Raw genomic sequence first — 19,238 nt, forward strand, 5'->3', positions numbered from 1 at the left:
AGAACCTCTGGAGTGGGCAGTACAGAGAGAATACAGAGAGTAAAGACTTCAGTCAAATAAAAGCTAGCAGGAGACTGTGAAAGCCAACAATGTCTTACTGATATCCTATGAGAAAAGAACTCTCATAAACCACAGTAGAAAGTGTGTTGATACATGATTTGGTGTATACATTAAAGACTTTACAGTCACTTAACCCACCTAGATACAAGGAAATAAATTAAATTATAGGAATATGATGGACATTTTGATTTTAAAATTAGTGAACAGGGTGTATTTAAATAGCAAGCAGAACAATGCATTACTGTCCAAACTCTCATGCCAATGGTAAACTGGATAATTAAGAAATCTGAAATAATATTAGTTTTAGCCTTGATAAAGGGCGTTCGGTATACTTTCATATTGGGGAGAGGGAATTAAAAGTTTGGAGTTATTTTTGTTAACACAAATAGAGTAAGAAATGGATATCTTAAACAATTCATTTACCTGAATGTTGGTACTGGTACCCAGCCTTAATGTATGTTATCTAGGATATGACATTGTTTTAAACCCCGTTCTTATGTGTTGCAGAGCTGGACTGGCCCCGAGAAGCTGCTGGCGCTGGATGAGTTGATTGACAGCTGTGAGCCCACACAAGTCAAGCATATGATGCAGGTGATCGAGCCGCAGTTTCAGCGAGACTTCATCTCCCTGCTGCCCAAAGAGGTGAGTCCCTGAATCCCTGTCTCCCTTATCAGTACACAACTGAGTCCTGCGGGGATCCCTCGTGGTAGACATTGTTTTAATGTATAATATGTGACAGAGACAAGGTTTTCTCTCCAGCCCTAACTCCGTCGCAGGCATCCTTCAGAGCAACAAACAACATCATAGCAGGGTGTCTGTTTTTCCTCCGCATCATAACTGACAATACAAACAACCCCGAAGTGCCTCAGTGACGATAACATCACATGAGGGGCGCTCACAGAACAGCCTCAATCCATCGTATCTGGTGTAGCTGATCAAACCGCGCCTCCTGTCTCTCTGGCAGGTGTTGTGATGAAAGGAGGGGGGGTGAGAGCATAAAGGGTGAGGCAACAGGATGCAAGACTTCAAGGTGTCAGCACCTCCGGCTCTAAAGCCAAATAAACAACATCGTCATGTGTGTTCTCACCAGGACACGAGCCCTCTCTTTTCATTTGGTCCCTCTGACTGCCTCTGATAGTTCTGTCTGTCCTCTCTGCCTGAGCTGCTTGAGATATATTGAGGGGGTTTGTCAAGTAATTTGAACAGGACAATCCCTGCGGCTGCATTACAGATACAGTTGAAATTGAAACCATGAAGAGAATCAGCAGAAGGCGGTGTGTCCGGGCTCAAAAAGCAATCTCCGGAGGCTCTGGGTCCATTCATAAAACTTTTCATATATCCAGAAGCCCGGTAATGACTACTGGCTTAGACGAGCTTTCAGGTGATTTTTAGGCGTGTCAAGGTTTGTGGGTCTTGTCTGGACCATACGATTTTAAATAACCCTTAAATTAAACTTTTATGCCGGAAAATGTGCAGCAAATAGACAAAACTGCATGAAAGCTTCTTTAAAATGTTGTCAAAGAAGTTGTGAACTGCAAGAAGTCAGATACAACAAGGAAACGACTCCAAATCTATTTCCGGAGAAAAAATGTTGATGAATATTATTTATTTTTTATGTGGCAACAAAATTGCCCAACCAATGATCTGGTTACAGCTTCTCAAATGTGAGGAGATGAGGAGAAAGAGACCACGTCTTAAATTACATTAACAGAATTTTTTTTTTTAATTAAACCAGCTATTATACTTCACTTCAGGCTTTGAGGAATTATAAACTATTCATTGTTCAGTCTAAAGGGCAACAATGAGGACATTACAAACCGGTCCAAAATGCCTTTGTGAAACCGGCCCCTGATCATCCTGGTGTCTATGACACGGCTCCTGAATTCTTCACACAGCGTGCAGTGGTTCGTTATCATTTTTGGATTATTGTAATATAATAAAAGGACAATATTTGCATAACGAGTTATACCTTATCCTACAAAATAAACCCATAATCCTAGTCTTTTTATGAGCCATGGTTTACCCTCTGCTTTGTTTCGTATCTACAGACAGTGTGATCAGACCTTTGTCCAAATACAGTCCTGTTTGAATAGGTCTGAAAAACACAGCAGAATATAGTGGGTTTTTCTTCTATTTCTCAGGGGTCCAGATCTATGCTCATTATAGCAGGGTTTGTATCTTTTATGGCGCTTTGGCTTAACGAACTGTAGCCCTGGCATTAATACCATCACTGTGATCTCCTATTGTGTATTTTTAAGCTTTAATAGAAGTGGGAATGCAATTACATGGTAACACCATTGTCTACCGCTGTCAGTTAGATTCACGCTGTTAATATTGTGGACACAGTTTGTTCGGCGAGTGTGTTTTCTCAGCTGCTCCTTATTGTTACTGTGATTTGGTTACTGCAAATTTAAAGACCTCTTCTGTGCGGTGTTTATACTGCTGTAATACGCCCGCAGCAGCGCATAATGGCTCCTTTTTGTATCTTCTTTTCCATTTACACCTCTCATATTCCTCGCCCTCTTCTTTCAACAGCTGGCTTTGTATGTGCTGTCGTTCCTGGAACCGAAGGATCTCCTCCAAGCGGCCCAGACGTGTCGCTACTGGCGCATCCTGGCAGAAGACAACCTGCTGTGGAGGGAGAAATGCAGGGAGGAAGGTGAGTCTCCAGTCTTTGCAACAGCTGCCGACAGACGACATGCAGGCCCCCGGCGGCGCAGTCTGGAGCTTCCGCTGTGAAGCAACACCTAAAGATGTGGTTGTACCTGTTTTTAAAATAAACTTTAAGAGGTGAATCGAGTCCAATCTGTTTCCCTCTCTCTCCTCACAGGCATCGATGAGCCTCTGCCCCTTAAGAAGAGGAAAATCGTCAAGCCTGGCTTCACCCACAGCCCCTGGAAGAGTGCCTACATCAGGCAGCACAGAATAGACACCAACTGGAGGAGAGGGGACCTCAAATCACCCAAGGTAGCTTTCCCTCCTAACTCCACAGAGATCTGATATGAAATGGCTTCGAGTCACCGGGGTTGATGGAAAGCTGCTGATAGGCCAGGTCTCTGCAGTATTTGATGTTGAAAGATTGAGCTGCAGCACTGTCCTTCAGTCTAAAGACTTCATCTGTCTTTTGCCTGTTGAGAAGTTTCACTTAAAGCCTGACCTGCATGCTAGAGCGGCTCCTTAATGTGCCTCATGCTCTTCTAGAAACAGCTGGGGTCGTGTTAGGCCACCGCTGATGTAAATCCGTTAGTGTGCTCTTCATACTCCTATGCATAAGAAGTGTACTCTGTAATGTGCTGAGCTAGCAGTCCTGTGACCCAGTATAACACACACACACACACGCACTCGCGCACACACACTGTTTTACACCTGCAGCACTTGATGGCATTTGCCTCTTATCTCCTCTTTGATGTTCAAAGCACCAGAGTCGTGTCATTGTCAGTCTCAGTTCTTGCTGTGTCATCCTGCATCCCCCCCCCCGTCCTCCGTGTCCTTCTCACTCTCACGTCTCTCTTTGTCTCCCTGTCCCACCTGAAGGTGCTGAAAGGTCACGACGACCACGTGATCACCTGCCTGCAGTTCTGTGGCAACCGCATCGTCAGCGGCTCGGACGACAACACGCTCAAAGTGTGGTCGGCCATCACAGGAAAGGTAAGGGATAACTGCTTTCTGCTTCCTGTTGTTCTTTCTTTTTATCTTAATGGCTCCGTTTTCCTCTGCGCTGCTCTCAGACATGAATGCCCTGAAGACATCTAGTTGCAGTTTAATTAACTTCATTCATTTTTTAGACTTGTTGATTTGGAAGTAAAGGAGACATCGTCTTACTTTTGCAAAATTATCTTAGGACTGCCTGTCATTTCTAAGTATGCTCTACTTACATGAAAACTTTTATATTTGATAGTAAGGCTGAACATAAGGTTTTCTCAATTAATAGATTCGATTTTGGTCTATAAGGTATCAGAAAAATCTTCTTAGCTGTCTCCCAAAACTGAAGAGGATGTCCTAAAATTCAAAAGCCGCGTTCACACCTCAGTACTTTTCCCACTTTAGTTCCGATATAGTTCCGAAATGTCGCGTTCACACCAAAAAGAGCCGGAACTAAATTAGTTCATCAGAACCTTTTTTACCCCCTTTTCAGTCCCTGCTAGAGAGCAGGTACTTTCGTGGGAGAAAAAGGTTCCTATGTCTGATTGGCTGGGCGGATTGCAAACCACGCCCCGTAAAACTCCAAAAAAGTTTTGTGAAGCCGCCATTTTATTATCCTTGCATTAGCATTATTAGCATTAGCATTCGCCCAGCGCACAAACGCAGAGAGACTAACTTATGGCAACACAAAATAAAACATGGGAGCGGTGGAGATGAGGAGGTGTCGGCGTTCTGGCGATTTACTCAGAAGGCTTCAGTAGAAGCTGCTGGGAGTCCCAGCAGCTTCTACTGAAGCCAGTCCCCAACTCCGGGGACTTCCGGCCGGGGACTCCGGGTGGCAGTATACACCGTGAAGTGGTTTGCGGCCTGCCAGTAAATCCAAAGCAGAAGAAGAAGAAGTGACGTCAGCGGCTTCATTTGCCTAATCCTTCCCCAGGAACTTATTCCGGTGTGAACGCGATCTGTACTTAGTTCATGAGAACTAAAGAGTTCTGATGAACCTTTGTGGGAAAAGTACTGCGGTGTGAATACGCCTAAAGATGTTCAGTTAACCGTTAGAAAGGAGATTTTGAAACCATAACAAATACATATTTTTTTAACTTAAATACATCTGTCCAGCTCCCACTAACCTGATAGTTAATTATTATAATCAATTTTCCCCGTCACATGAACACATCCTCTCTGGATCTGCATTACATTTGGCCGTTTTGCAGACTTGTTACACAGCACATGTCCGTTCGAGGTGTTAGTATTCATAGCTGGGGCCGCTGCAGCCACACAGGCTTTGGCTGCTGCGTGTATTCAAAAGAAAAGCAGTGGTCGGGTTGGAGAGAGGTTCACCGATTGTTGTGAATCACAGCACCTTCATGCCTCCGTGCTGGACTCCATTGTCAAAACTAACTGAAATAATTCCCCTCTAATCGTTTCACTTTAACTGAGCGGATAATAGAGATAATCTTTGGCTATGAAAAATGTAAGAAAGTCTCTATAGAAGATTTTCTGCATGATCACACTGCAGTAGGTTTCTCTTTCTGTCGAGCACAATAGACCAGAGAGCTTTTCTTTGCTTTAAAGACTCAGTCCAACAGATAGGAAAGTTTCCTTTGAGCCAACTGGTGATTTCATGCATATCAGTCACAGCGTTTGCAGATCCGAACAGATCCGAGTCAAGGTCATAGGATAGGCGTGGAGCACGATTCTGCTCTCCCTCACCCACAGACCAACATCTGGACGACAGGTGGTGGAGCTGCAGCTTCAGCATGTCGGTGGTGAGCGTCTGCGATGACTCACATCTCCATCAGCCTCGCTCTGATGCTGTTTGTGAACCACCCTGCATGCAGACCCACGTCACACACGCTCAGTTTATTGTCTGAGGTTTCTACCACGCTAATCCGCCTCAGATTTGTGTGTTTACGTTACTCATGGAGAAGAGATGAGTCTAAATCCTTTTTCTGTTTGGGTGCTGTATGCAGAGCACAACCCCCTCCGAGGATTTCATCTCTTTGCTTCCTTAGCTCTCATCTCCAGAGAGAGATGGAGAGGAACGGCCAATTAAGCCTCTGCGGCCATTTCGGGTGAAGTGGCTGTTGACAGGAAAACTGTAGAACGTAAAATAACATGGGATTACCAGCAACTGCATTTGCTTCTCCTTCTTTGTCCACCTCTTCTATAGTCTCTGCCATTGTATTTTTAGACTTGATGGTTACGTTTTCCTGATCCTCAGTTTGTCCAGACCTATTCCGGCCTGTAAAGTGGCTAGCAGCGGCGTCGAGGTGTTGCGTGTTTCTTGGAAGAGTTTATCTTGTGGCTCCCAGTTTACGGCCAATATCCATTCATCTTGTCCTTTACATTTCAACTCCATAATCGTACTTTTTTAAAAGTTTTTTATTTGACTTTCCTCCGTCTTTTACCTCTTAGATTAATCCTCCATCTTCAGACAAAGCTCCAGGTAGTCTTCCATGGCTCAGCCTCTAACGCTGAACTCAGGTCTGACGCAGTATTGGATCAATAAGAGATAGCAGGTGATCAACGGAGATGAAGAACTCTGACATTAGTCTTTAAAAGCTTTGCTTTTGAAACCTGGAGCCATTAGACTGGAGATGTGGTTTTCTTTTCTTTTCTTCTTGCTCCGACGAGATAGTTTATTTGATTTAGGGTCGTTGATTCTTCATCAGAAAGTAGTCAAAGCAATAATAGTTGGTCGGATTTTAGATTACAAGATTAAATTGGCTCATACTTCCAGAGATCAGCAGTTACTTATGTTCTTCTTCCTACAGAGAGAAAGCTTCTTGCTCTGCAGGTGGAGGATTTAAATCGATGGGATGGAAAAAGGAATTGGTCACAGCACAGACTATTTGTGGTAGAAGTAGAGCAGCGTTATCACTTCTTCTCGGCCACTTGTGCTGCTTTTCCTCAAACACTGTGTTCAATTTAGAGCGATCAGCGAGCGATCAAAGAGATTCCCCCTGTGATGGGACAATTTGGGGCGAGTCAAGAGCTGCTGCCTCACTGTGCACCTTCAAAATGTTTTCTCATGTTTCTCACAGTAACCCCAACAAATCTCTAAACACGGCATCAGATATCATTGAGGCAAGATTGTCCAACAGATTTGTATCAATTCTCTAGTGAAGACCATTTCTTGTTTTCAATAATTCCTAGTGAATCATGCATATTTCAGCACAGAAAGCAAAGTGTCCTATCTTACTGATTGGGTTATTTGCATGAACGTGGCTTAATGTTATACATTTCCACCAATTCTCATCAATGCAGGATTGCCAAATCTCCAACATATCGTCTAATGGTTCGTCTTTTGCAGCCAGTTTTTATTTGTTCACATTTAACCCAGTGAGTTGAGCCCCTTGCTGTGACTCAATCTGATTTATTGTTCGAGCACATTATGTGTAAATGCTTCCACCCCTCTGAAAGCACCGGGCCGTTGCTTAGCGATCAGGTGAGACAATGGGGATTTTATTGCGGTGAGAGCATTGCATCAGAGGCTGAACAAACACAATGAGTATGAAATTACAGTGACATCCAACGAATCTGTTGGAGCCTGCATGTGCACTTCAGGTTTGCTGTCTGGAGGAATTTGGACGAGCTTGTTTTCCTGCTGGATCAGCGGTTGCCTAGACGTCACTTGAAGGCGCTCTGTCTCTACCTGATGGACCTTTGTCTCCGCGCGTCCTCCTGCTTCAGTGGAAAATGTCAATCTTCCACAAAGAGCCGCTCACAGCTCATCACTTCAAAGGGGGGCTGCTGGTTAACAGAGGAGTCCCTGGTGGCGCCTGTCAGCAGATCTAAGATGGCCGACCTGTGGACTGCTGTCAGACCCAGAGAGAGATCTCCTCGGCCACGTGCTTCATCTGCATGGAGACCCCGTTTACCTCTCCTCTTTAACTATCAGAGATAAGAGATTGCGTTTGGAGCTGTGAACTGAAGAGGGAATAGTTTTAAGAGGATTAGAGATGAGGAAATAACTACTTAAATTGTCAAACAAGGCTGCTTCAAAAGGTTATTTTCATTTACTTTGAATTTATCTCGATTAGTTTACACAATGAAATGTAGGAAAATGTCAATCAGGGATTCCAAAAGCCTAAGATTACGTCCTCAAATGTCTTGTTTCAAACTTGCAAGATTTTTAGTTTACTGGCTAAACCATTTATCCGCAATCGCCAATGATGCGGTGGTCGTTTCAAACTTGATCTCGATTTATGTACAGATCTACTTAGGAGCCGTGTTAAATACACTACTACTTTCAGCCAAGCAGAAACTATTTATCTTACAAGTTCTGGGTAGAAATACTTCAGCAACACTTGAGATCTTTCTCTGTCCTTATAAACAGGCAAAGTGTGAAATTAATCTTTGAAGAACTAACATGTGGGTAATCCTATAAACTGAAATTAATTCAGCTGTAGCCTGCATGATCTTTAAATCACGCAACATGACTCCATTATGTGATTTATTGACCTGAGCTCGTTCCTTTTGAATCTTTGCAAACCAACCGCGTCTGATATTCCTTCTAAGGCAGAGAATATAAGACCTTTTCAATACAAAGATTAAACCACAGTATTTGACCAGCCCTGTGGCTAAAACACTGGACTTCTCCCACCGTTTTTTCTTTAAAGTAACAGTATTATATAATGCAAATGTTAAGCATTGTTGGACAACCCTCATGGGTTTTAAAAAAAGGTTAATTAAAAGATTGCAAATCTTCCTTTTCCTCTCAGCGACAGCCTCATTTAATGTTTGTTTCTTAGAGCGATAAAGACTCCTAAGCCCTTCTTTGCGGGTTTTTCTCTGTTCCCACGCCGTGTTGCAGGAGCTCTAATCACTCGCTGAGATTCTGTTTCTTGAAAACCTCGACCACTGGCTTCAATTTAGGAGAAGAATGTTGCATCCTTGAGAGTAGGAATGCAATAAACTGCAGGCTTGTGGTTTAGTGTTGCAGAAGAAAAACTAATATGTATCACAAATGTAGATCAAAATGCACATCACATTATTCACCAATCTGCGTTATGAAGTGAAAAAAAAAAGAATTGGCCAGATGTTTTTGCAGCTGCAGTATCATTACTCTCACTGCGGTATGAAGCTAAGAGAAAGATCAAGGTGATAAAACAAGACTTTTAACAGCAGAGTGAGGTTGATTGTCGGGTCATGCCACATTGGCCCTCAGTTAATGAAGTGATTCTCTTTATCACAGGACAGAGAGGAAGAGACAGGCGTCAGCATCGTCTCTTCCTCTCTCACTCGCTGCAATAAAACCTCACTCCGCCATTCACTGCTCAGCGGCTTATCAGCTGCAGTCAGGGGGTCACATGTCCAACACTTCATGGACACGCTCACTCTGAACCTGACATCACCAGCGGCCACGTCCACAGCTCCCCTCTTCTCTCTCTCCAAATAATTTAATTGAATTCATTTAGATTAATTAAATTTGAAGATAAATTGGAAAATGTGGAGACGCAAATTCAATAGATCAGATAGATTTCCATAACTGCTGTAATCAATAGCTAATCTACCGTCCCTAATGACGATGAATGGACGCATTTTTTTTTTCTTTACATTTGAAGAGGTTTGTCAAACGGTTCTGCAAAGAGAGTAAATCGTCCGCTCTCAGACAGATAAGTAAAAGCAATTATAAAAGCTCACGGGGAGATTTGGTCCCAGCACCGCAGCAGCAGGTATTCATCGGCTGCGTTCTTCTTTCCCACCGAAAAGGTCGAATAAATTTCATTTCACTTGTCTTTATTTCCCCGAAGGCAATAGGAGGTCACACGGGGGGAAATATGCAAATGTGATTTAACAAGTTTTATAAATCAAATGTGAAATGTATGAATGAAAGGACCCTGAATGTCTTTGAAACTAACTTTTCTAACATCCCCCCCTCTTTGTTAGCAGGGAGAAACATGCTGATCAAGACTCTTACATTTTGTTTCCGCAGTGTTTGCGCACGTTGGTGGGTCACACCGGGGGCGTGTGGTCATCCCAGATGCGAGATAACATTATTATCAGCGGCTCCACTGATCGCACACTCAAGGTCTGGAACGCAGAGACAGGAGAATGTATCCACACCCTCTATGGGCATACCTCAACCGTGCGCTGCATGCACCTACATGAGAAAAGGTATGGAGCCCTCTCATTGTTCAGCCATAAATGTAATGTAACTGACTTGTGTTTTCAGCACCATAGGGCTTTTGAAATCATGCAAATGCAGCCAACAGATATGGAGCTGAAACAATTTGTTGATTAATTGATGAGTTAATCAGCAAAATATTCAGTTTAATCTTTTGATAATAGATTTTTTCAAGCAAAAATGCTTAACATCCCCTTGTTCCAGGTTCTCAAGTGTGTGGGGATTTGCTGCCCTTATTATTTTATGTGACATTAAACAAAAATATTTAATATAAAAAGAGTTTTTCCTCTTGGTCACGCAGAACAAGCAGTTCAGGATGTCAATATGAGCTTCAGGAAATGTTGATTATTCCCTTTTTTTCTGAGAAAATAATAAGGTTATGAAAATGATTGCTAAGTTGCAGCCTTAAATAAATCTATTTAATATGCTACTCAGTTAGCTTTACAAACAATCACACATCTTAAATGCCTATTGGTAAAAAGTTATTATATCTAGCTAAATCTGCTTATTCCCTCACTTACCCAGTTAATAGTTGGATCTATTACTCATGTCTGTACAGTGAACCTGAAAAAACAGTAAGTGTAGCTTAGCAAAAAAGCCGTAAGCAAAGGGAAATAGCCAGACTAACTGTACAAGAGAAACATTTCCTAAGCTCACAAAATAACACATTATATCGTGTTTTTATTTGTCTAAGAACAACAGTCTTCTAACCTTCAGAAAGACAGCTTAAAAGCATTCAGACTGTTCCTTTACTTTGCTCTGTTATTATTAGAAACACGCCTGATTTAACAGTGACCCCCACGGAGGAAAAGAGCATCTCAGTGAGAGGACAGTATCTATGAAAGTGAGCATGTGGTCTCATCGTGATTCAATAGACCCTGCGAGACGTCTTAAGTGAAGCTCTGCTCACTCTTTCTCTCTGCGTTACACTCCGGAGACTCGGAGAGCTCTTTGCGCCTTAGGGCCACCCAGGTTTTTGTGTAGCATTTGATTACTCACTGAGCTGCAGGCGGACAGTGAACAACATGTTGAAGGTTTCCATCTATGCAGCACCGTGAGGCTTTAAAAAAACAAAGAGTATGCTCTGTGTGTATTACAGTATGCTTTTTGAAAAGAGATCATTCTGGAGGATTGTCTGTCTCTGACGGAGATAAAGGAAAGCTGTGTAAGCGACCAGATTTTAATGTTTAATTTTTCTCTCATAAAAAAACTAAACAACTCTGAATAGTATCCGTGGTACAAACTCTCCCTCTAGTCATAATATTAAAAAAAAGTGATACTTCTGTAACAATCTTCCCCAAAGGGAGTTTCCCTTTCTATAACCCATAATATATCCTTTCTGTTTCCACCCTGGGAGCAGAAACTGCTGCAGGGCGGCTGTTTGAGTTAAATGGGTGTTATTGTACCTTCAAGTATGAACATGAATGTGACGCTGTAGGTTACTCTGTGTCAGAAAGTGAAAGAAAATGTCCATACCCTCCTCATTATTCTGTCAAAGCAACTGACACGGTATGAATGGACATTTTGTGAAGATTATGAATGTCATCCTAAAGAATATGTAACATAATGAAGGTGAAGACTTAAGGATAGTTTTAAACCCAGACCCATTTACCCTGACTGTCTCTTAATGTTTTTAGTGTTTACCCACACTCACCTGACTCCCTCTCTCTGGCTCCTCTCAGGGTGGTCAGTGGCTCTCGTGACGCCACGCTGCGCGTCTGGGACATTGAGACCGGTCAGTGTTTACACGTCCTCATGGGCCACGTGGCGGCGGTGCGCTGCGTGCAGTACGACGGGCGGCGGGTGGTCAGCGGTGCCTACGACTTCATGGTCAAAGTGTGGGACCCCGAGACGGAGACCTGCCTCCACACGCTGCAGGGCCACACCAACAGAGTGTACTCCTTACAGGTGAGCACACACACAGTCGGTGGACACATACTCTGGGTGTTGTTTTCAGCATTTTGACATAAAAAGGTGACATGTTTTGCTCAGGTTTAGTTCGATATTTTGCATTTCTACTTGAACGTATCTACGTGCTCTTTTGTTAAAAATAATTTCTCCTACCCTCTGTCTGAGCATACCCTTTTCCCTCTCCGTCTAACTCACATCTTTATAGTCTCTTTAAGCCCACCTACTTAAAAAAGGCCAGTCTTGCTTGCGATTAAAATGTGGTTCAGCTTGACAAAGTTAGTTCTTATATTCATTTCAAGGTTGAACCTTTACTTTCTGCATTAGGACATACAGCAGGCTTGAGTTGCACCAGCTATTCCTAAATCCAATTTGTATGTAAAGTTCTTCCACAGGCTTTAGAAAGTAGCAACTTAAAAAGGAGTAATTTGATTTCAAAAAAAGGGTTGCACCATTAAAGTTGAGCTGCAGAGAAAGTAGCAGTGACACCAGAGCGTGGACATTGGTTTTAGAAACCGTCACACCCCTAACTTAACTTTATGTACGATTATTCAGTTATTTTAAATACTACTTTTGTGCTCAGTTAGTTGCTTTGCAAGTGGCACACTAACAGCCATGAAGTCAATCTAATCCATTTCTATCTCCATCTTGCTTATGTTTTTATACTGATTTGAAAGATTGAATGTACCCTCTCTAAACGTGTGGGTGTGTCTGTGGTGGTTTTAAAACGCATCCCCCCGTGTCCTCTAAATGTCCTCTCGCCCACTCTGTGTGATTACGCTGCACTTTCAGTGTGTGCCATCACCCTTTAGAGAGGAGGCAGTTTACTGCTCAGATAGATTGGTTTCTGTAGCCCGCTGCATCGTTAGGCTTTAGAAGTGTTGATGCTCTACTATTGGACACGAAGCAACCTCACAGATCAATACAATTCATTCATTTCAATGACTTTAATCTTAAGTTTGTTAATAGGAAAGAAGAATACTGTGTAGGTAGATACAGCCAAAGCGAGAGTTAATGTTTCCTTGAAGCAGCAGCTTGATGTTCAGCCAGTTTTTAAATGAATAAACATTCAGCATGCTTTTAGGGATAAAGTTTGAACTTTTATCTCCTCTTTATTCTAGTTTGATGGGATCCACGTGGTGAGCGGCTCTTTAGACACCTCCATAAGGGTCTGGGACGTGGAGACGGGGAACTGCATCCACACACTAACAGGACATCAGTCCCTCACCAGCGGCATGGAGCTCAAAGACAACATCCTGGTCTCAGGCAACGCAGACTCCACTGTCAAGATCTGGGACATCAAGACGGGCCAGTGCCTGCAGACCCTGCAAGGTGAGTCTGCCCCCCCCCCCAGGATGTTACATCAGCCATGTTTAGCGTGGCTAGAAAAATGCAAAGTTTCTCACAAATTCAAGGTATTTGTCTATTCAACACAATGAATGTGGCAAAATAAGTGTAATTGTGTATGTAAATGCCTCTAAACATCGGGGGCCTAAAATACATTTTCTATCTTAGCTGGAAGTAAAGTAGAACTTATTTGCTCAGCGTCCTCATTAAGTAACTGTTTCACTGCGGAAAGGTTAAAATGGTTGAAACCAAGACACAATAATTGTTTTTTCCAATGTGTACAGCAGGAGCGTGTTATCTAGTACGTTTCTGATGAATCTGACAAGAATGCTCATTACAGTACTGTGAACAGATGAGGGGGCGATGTTATGCTGCATTTACTTGTGATGGAATTTGCTGCTGTTTCGGTAACACATTTTCTTGAAAAGCTGTACATCTCTATATTTGAGAGACTGAAAATATCATTTCTGCCATTTTCGCATTAAAATAACCATGTTAAGGATAAATCAGTTATCAAATTATAGTTACAGATTGGTCGACTGTGGATTGGTGCAACTCTAGTTTTTTTATTTAGCAAGTTACATGAAGTGGTGAGTTTAGTAACAGGCTGCAGAACCACTGCAGTGTAGAAAAGTTGTGATAACATCTAAAAGCACATTTTAAAAATGACATTCCAATTAAAACCTAGCCTTTAAAGGACCTGTGTGTGTGTGTGTGTGTGGCAGACAGGGAGCCAACACCTAGTGGCCCCCTGCTCCTGATCACACTCTCGTCTCCTTTGTGTCTGGTTGAATAGTTTAAACTCCATTAGCAGCGGCTCTGGTGCCTCACAGGAAGTTGAAAATCCTCACTGAATAGCAGCAGCCACCAGCGCCCCGCCCCTAAATGCCCTCATTAGAAAACTACAGCCGTGCGTGCTGGTCCCACAAATACCAACACACACACCCCCACCCAACAAAAGGATGCCCCTGTGGGAGTCTGGAGAGAGAGAGAGAGAGAGAGAGAGGGAGGGATCAGGGTGTGTGTGTCTTGTGAAGAGGGGTGATTACAGTGAAGGGATGAAGGCCTGGGGACTTTGTAGGTCGTATAATTAGGTCAGCGGACAATTTCTGTTATTCATTAGCGAGTTTTCATAAAACAATGGGCTGAAACAAGGTCGTCACTGGCGGCTGAAGAGGCTGGAGGTAATGATGGAGGGGCCTTTGTTATGGTGATGCAGGGTGTTGGGGTGGGGTGCAGAGCAACATTGTTTACTTGATAAATAACAGGATTTAACGAACTGGTGCAGAAATGGAAAGTATGGGAATGCTAGTTGAGATCTCAACACATTTTCTCTGCAAATGATTAGGTAAAGGAATTGTATGCGTCTAAATGAAATGGCAGTTATAGCAACCTCAAGTTAAAAAAAACAACGAAGTAGTTCATTTGCCAGCGCTTGATTCTGTGCTTGTTGTGCTAATTGATTCAATTAAGATATCATTTCCCAGCCCTTAGGGAGATGTTAAGTGGCTGCACACGTACAGTCACAAATAAAGTCACCTCAGTGAAGGCAGTAACAGCCGCCATCTTCACTCAGAGCGTGGCCTCCTGCCAGCAGACGGGGGGTGACGCAGCTTAGCCTCCCTGACAGTGACAGGCCTGAAGCCCGCTGCACTACACAGGGAGAACTGAGAGAACTCCCACCTTCTCACAGACGTTTTGTTCTTTATTCTGCATTTAATTATTATTTCAAATACACACATCCACGTCTCTACCCACTATAGTACTTAAAGGGGACCTATCATGCAAAATGCACTTTGTGATGTCTTTTATACATACATATGTGTCCCCGGTGCGTCGGGGAACTCACGCAGCGTCAGAAAATAAAACCATTTCTCTTTTCCTCCGTACCCAAATCTTTTAAAAACGGGGGTACAACGAGCAGATACAGATTTGCTGCCGACATGATGTCAAATCGGCAGCGGACCACAGAAAGTTGCTATCAGAAACAATGCCTGACGTGTTTTAGACGTAATGTCGTCTTTCTTTACATTAGCAAGCCTCGCTAACACTCAGAGCTAACCTGTACTGGAGAGCACATGTGTTTAAAAAGCAGGAAATGAAAAAAGGAACTCACCTTGTGATGAACCTGCAAGAGAAAAAGCATTTGAGCTCCATACTATTTCAGAAATAATCCTTGATCTGGTTTAGAACAGGATGGCGTTTTATCACAGCAGAATTTAACTTTATCTCCGGTAGAATTCTGATCAGGCATTAGCTTTTTTTTCAAGCTAAGGACCCAAAATCCGCGATTCTCTAACAGGGCTGCAAAAGAGGGGTATGAGCAGTATGAGGCATGGCTACAATGGGTGATCTGTTTGGTATTTTAAGCAAAAAAACTTCACAGACATGTTTTGTATAGGTATGGCCCTACAATATATTTTTCCAATATAGCATAATAGGTCCACTTTAACTACAAATGGCTGTTTTTTATTATATTATAAAAGGATGAAAAGTGGACGTAGAAAGCCTCTCGTAGCTTAAAGGGTCCAAAACAAATGACAAACTCATTAAAAGGATGTATGATGAGTGCATCTGCTCTTTGGCGACCTCCTCTTGGGTGGAGGTGATAACAATTTTTTTAGGAAAATGTTGAAACAAGAAATTCCCCTCACTTTCTGAGTAAATGTTGTATAAAATTGTAGTATTTGAAACCAAATGATCTGAAAAAAAACAAACTCAAAGTGTGATTGAAAATGCACACTAACAGTGGATACACGTGATCGTGGAGAAGAAAACAATCTGTTATTTTCACAAAAGTAATAGCCGCCGTTAATCATCACCGAAAGCGCAGGAAACATTTAGCTGAGGTTCTAAATATAGAACATCATAATATATTCCTCTATTGAGAATGCATGCAAATCCTCTCTCCACATCCCTCTAACCACCCATGCCTTTGTGTTTCAGGCCCCCACAAGCACCAGAGCGCCGTGACGTGCCTCCAGTTCAACAAGAACTTTGTGATCACCAGCTCGGACGACGGCACGGTCAAACTGTGGGACCTGAAGACGGGCGAGTTCATCAGGAACCTGGTGACGCTGGAGAGCGGCGGCAGCGGGGGGGTGGTGTGGCGCATCCGGGCCTCCAACACCAAGCTGGTGTGTGCGGTGGGCAGCCGCAACGGCACGGAGGAGACCAAGCTGCTGGTGCTGGACTTTGACGTGGACATGAAGTGAGGCGGGGGGGAAGAGAGCGAGCCGCGAGAGGGAGTGGGAGGTGAGGCCGAGAGAGAGAGGAGGGCCACAACTCTTCATCCAAATCTACCAACACCACCGCTGACCTCCACCATCATCTCCCCGTCCCCCTCTGGGCAAATGTTACTGACCGAGCCTCTGACCCCTCACACGTGTTCAGCCCCCCGCTCTGAGCCCCTGCCACCGATACATGGTGGAGCTGGAGGGGGGTCCGGCTGGAAATGGGGCGCGTTCCGGTCTGGGAGAAGGAAGAAAAGGAACGACTGACGACGACTGAACTCTTTGAAGTGACTCTCAACCCTTTCGGTCTGGGGTCCGCTTCGCACAGAGACTTGGTTTCGCTCAAGCCTGACAGATTTTGAGATGTACAGAGATATATTATTTTTTAAAGCCCCCCCACCTCACAACCCCCTCCCATCAGTGCGCGCCCACACACACATACACTCAAACGGCCAAGTGGAAGTCATTGTAGGAGAAGGCAGAGGAAGGTGGAGACGTTTTAAAGTAGATTTCCGCTCAGCTCCACCTGCAGAGAGCTGTAAACAGGTCTCTCACTCCGTTCTCTCTCCACCCGGTTTCTATCGTTTCTTTACAGTATCGCACACAACCACAACTGTGAATTTCAATACGTGCTTGGTTTATCATATGAAAGGGGTTTCTTTAATGTTGTTTTTTTTCTTCTTTCTTTGCGGTTGCCAACAGCAACAAATCCCAGTATTAGAAACCTACCCGGTTTAGGTTTGCTGTCATTATGTCACAAAGGTTTTTTTTTTTTTCCTCTTTTTATTCGAGTTGTTTGTTCTTCCTTTCTGTTTTCCACATACCTTGGTTCAGAGCTCTGCCTCCACACAAACATCTACGCTGTCCAGAGTTTAGTCTGGGGGGAGGGGTGTTTCCCTCGGTGCCAGAGCTGTGACTGGAGGAAGTGAAGCTCTAAGCGCTGAGGATTAATGCCCCGACCCCCCCGAGCCCCTTCCCCCTCTAATGTTTTCTCCCAGTGGCCAAACTGTATTTATGCTGCTAGATAAATAGAAAAAGAGAGATGGAACTTTTACTTGCTGTGACGTTTTAGTCCCAGGCAAAATTCCAAATTGAACTCTTATATGTTTGGACTTAAAGAAACAAAAGATCACAAAAGATAACATCCGACATTTTTGTTTTGATTTGTTTGTTTTTGCCACTTGAGCCAAACGTGCCTCTACGAGGCTGAGCGGAGGGAGCGTGTCGGACAGATTCTGACGGGATGCCCGCAGAGAGGAAACCAAGGGGATGTACACTGTTGGTGCGTGCGTGTGCATGAGTGCGTGTGATAGCGTGTTAACGGGCAACTTGTAAACACATTCCTTGGGACAACGCTCTTTCAGCCTGGTCTCTGGGGAAATGTACAAATGCTGTGTGGACTGGCAAAGAAAAAAAACTTGCAGATGTATCGATTTTAACACGTGAATGAGAGACCTGTCCGTATCCGTGTGTGAGTGTTGTTCATTCAAAGATGTCTGAAGCAACAGAGGAGACCGTCACGAGCTCCGCTGACAGGTGGAGCTGAGAGGTGGAGCTGCCAGGAGTCTAAGTGTTACATGTGTTGCAGATAAAATCACCGCCTCCAGGATTCTCAGTGGGGGAAAATAAAAACACAAAAGGCAACAAACAGAAACATTGTAGCCAAACGAAAAATCGTCTCAATCTCCAAGAGTCACAACTCAAGCTGAACTGTGAAAGTGGTATAACACTGTATATTAAAAAAGAAAAAAAGAAAACAATCTTGCTCTATCTCCTCTCGTTGTTTTCTCCCTCTGTTTTAATTTATGATCTGGTTTGAGAAATCAGATTTGTTGCAGGTGTTTTATTTTTTCAGTTCATGTAAACTGCCTGGCAAAAAAGAAAACAGACAGAAAAAACCTTAAAGGGATTGTGTATTTGTTTGATTCACTTAGAATTTTATTTTCTTATAACTTAAGTGCAATAAAATGTGGGTTTTTCTTTTTTCATTTCAAGCATATCAGTTGTCTGTTTTTGTTACCTGTGTGAAGGCATCTTATATGTTCAATAAAGCAAATTATTTGGTTAATTACATCCAAGAGGCAATACTTTGAACATCCACTGCAGTGCAGGATTTCTAGATCAGAATCATCTCAGGAAACCTTCTGTGTGATGATGGACCTTCATGTTCTTAACAACCAGGTAATGACTTCATCAGGTTGGGTACGCCTAACAGCAGGTCTACTCGTCCTGGTTTAAAGGAAGTTGTTTTACTTTAAAGGTCATTTTTAATTTTTCTACCGAAGAGGTTGTGGTTTTTGTCCACTCTGGTTTATTTAAATCACCCAATATGTTGCATACGTTCTCAAAGATCCCCATTTTAGACGTGGCTCTGCCTCTCGCATTCGTCACACGATATTAACTGCATTCTCCAAAAACAGACAAAAAATAATAAGTTCCTCAAGTAGCCATTTTATTTGTTATGCTGTCTAGAGATGAAACTATTTATTAGGTGACTGATCCAATGGGTTTTGTGGTAGCATCAAGTTGAATAATGCACTTTGGATTATGTGTGCAAACTTTTCCACCATTAATAGATGATAAATAACCTTAAGCTGCAGGCAAAAATGAAACAGACATCTAAGTCAAAGCAGACGGTTTGCTGTGATGAAGGCTTGTTGATTGAAACACATTTGAATTTAAATAGTTTCAATATTATTTTCGAGAAAAAAAAACCTTTCTGATACATTCCATTTAAATTAGCTGTTTTCTGGTAGCAGTATGGTCTCTATAATCGCTCTAGCTTTTTGTTATGGTGCTCTTTTTCTAAAATAGCTATTAAATGCACTTTAAGCACAGCGGGACACAAAGGCAGCCTGGAGAGGCAGACAACATTTCAGGAATCACGTTTCAAATCCCAGAGATTAATCTTTACC

General features: G+C 43.0%; 1 protein-coding gene across 2 annotated transcripts in view; it reads left to right on the plus strand.

Annotated features, from left to right (window-relative positions):
• The window catches only part of fbxw7 (F-box and WD repeat domain containing 7), a 122,956-nt gene extending 104,560 nt beyond the window's left edge, over window positions 1-18,396 (plus strand). The window contains exons 8-15 of one of the 2 annotated variants that reach the window (XM_034129814.1): window positions 568-702; window positions 2,596-2,719; window positions 2,891-3,027; window positions 3,595-3,708; window positions 9,644-9,825; window positions 11,518-11,743; window positions 12,865-13,075; window positions 16,037-18,396. In XM_034129814.1, the coding sequence (XP_033985705.1) occupies window positions 568-702; window positions 2,596-2,719; window positions 2,891-3,027; window positions 3,595-3,708; window positions 9,644-9,825; window positions 11,518-11,743; window positions 12,865-13,075; window positions 16,037-16,305 (1,398 nt within the window). In that variant the 3' untranslated portion in view covers window positions 16,306-18,396. The remainder of the gene's footprint in view (window positions 1-567; window positions 703-2,595; window positions 2,720-2,890; window positions 3,028-3,594; window positions 3,709-9,643; window positions 9,826-11,517; window positions 11,744-12,864; window positions 13,076-16,036) is intronic. The other variant, XM_034129815.1, reaches the window with a different exon arrangement.
• Window positions 18,397-19,238: the final 842 nt, after the last annotated feature.

This window comes from Trematomus bernacchii, unplaced genomic scaffold (assembly GCF_902827165.1).
Source record: "Trematomus bernacchii unplaced genomic scaffold, fTreBer1.1, whole genome shotgun sequence".
Classification (NCBI taxonomy): domain Eukaryota; kingdom Metazoa; phylum Chordata; class Actinopteri; order Perciformes; family Nototheniidae; genus Trematomus; species Trematomus bernacchii.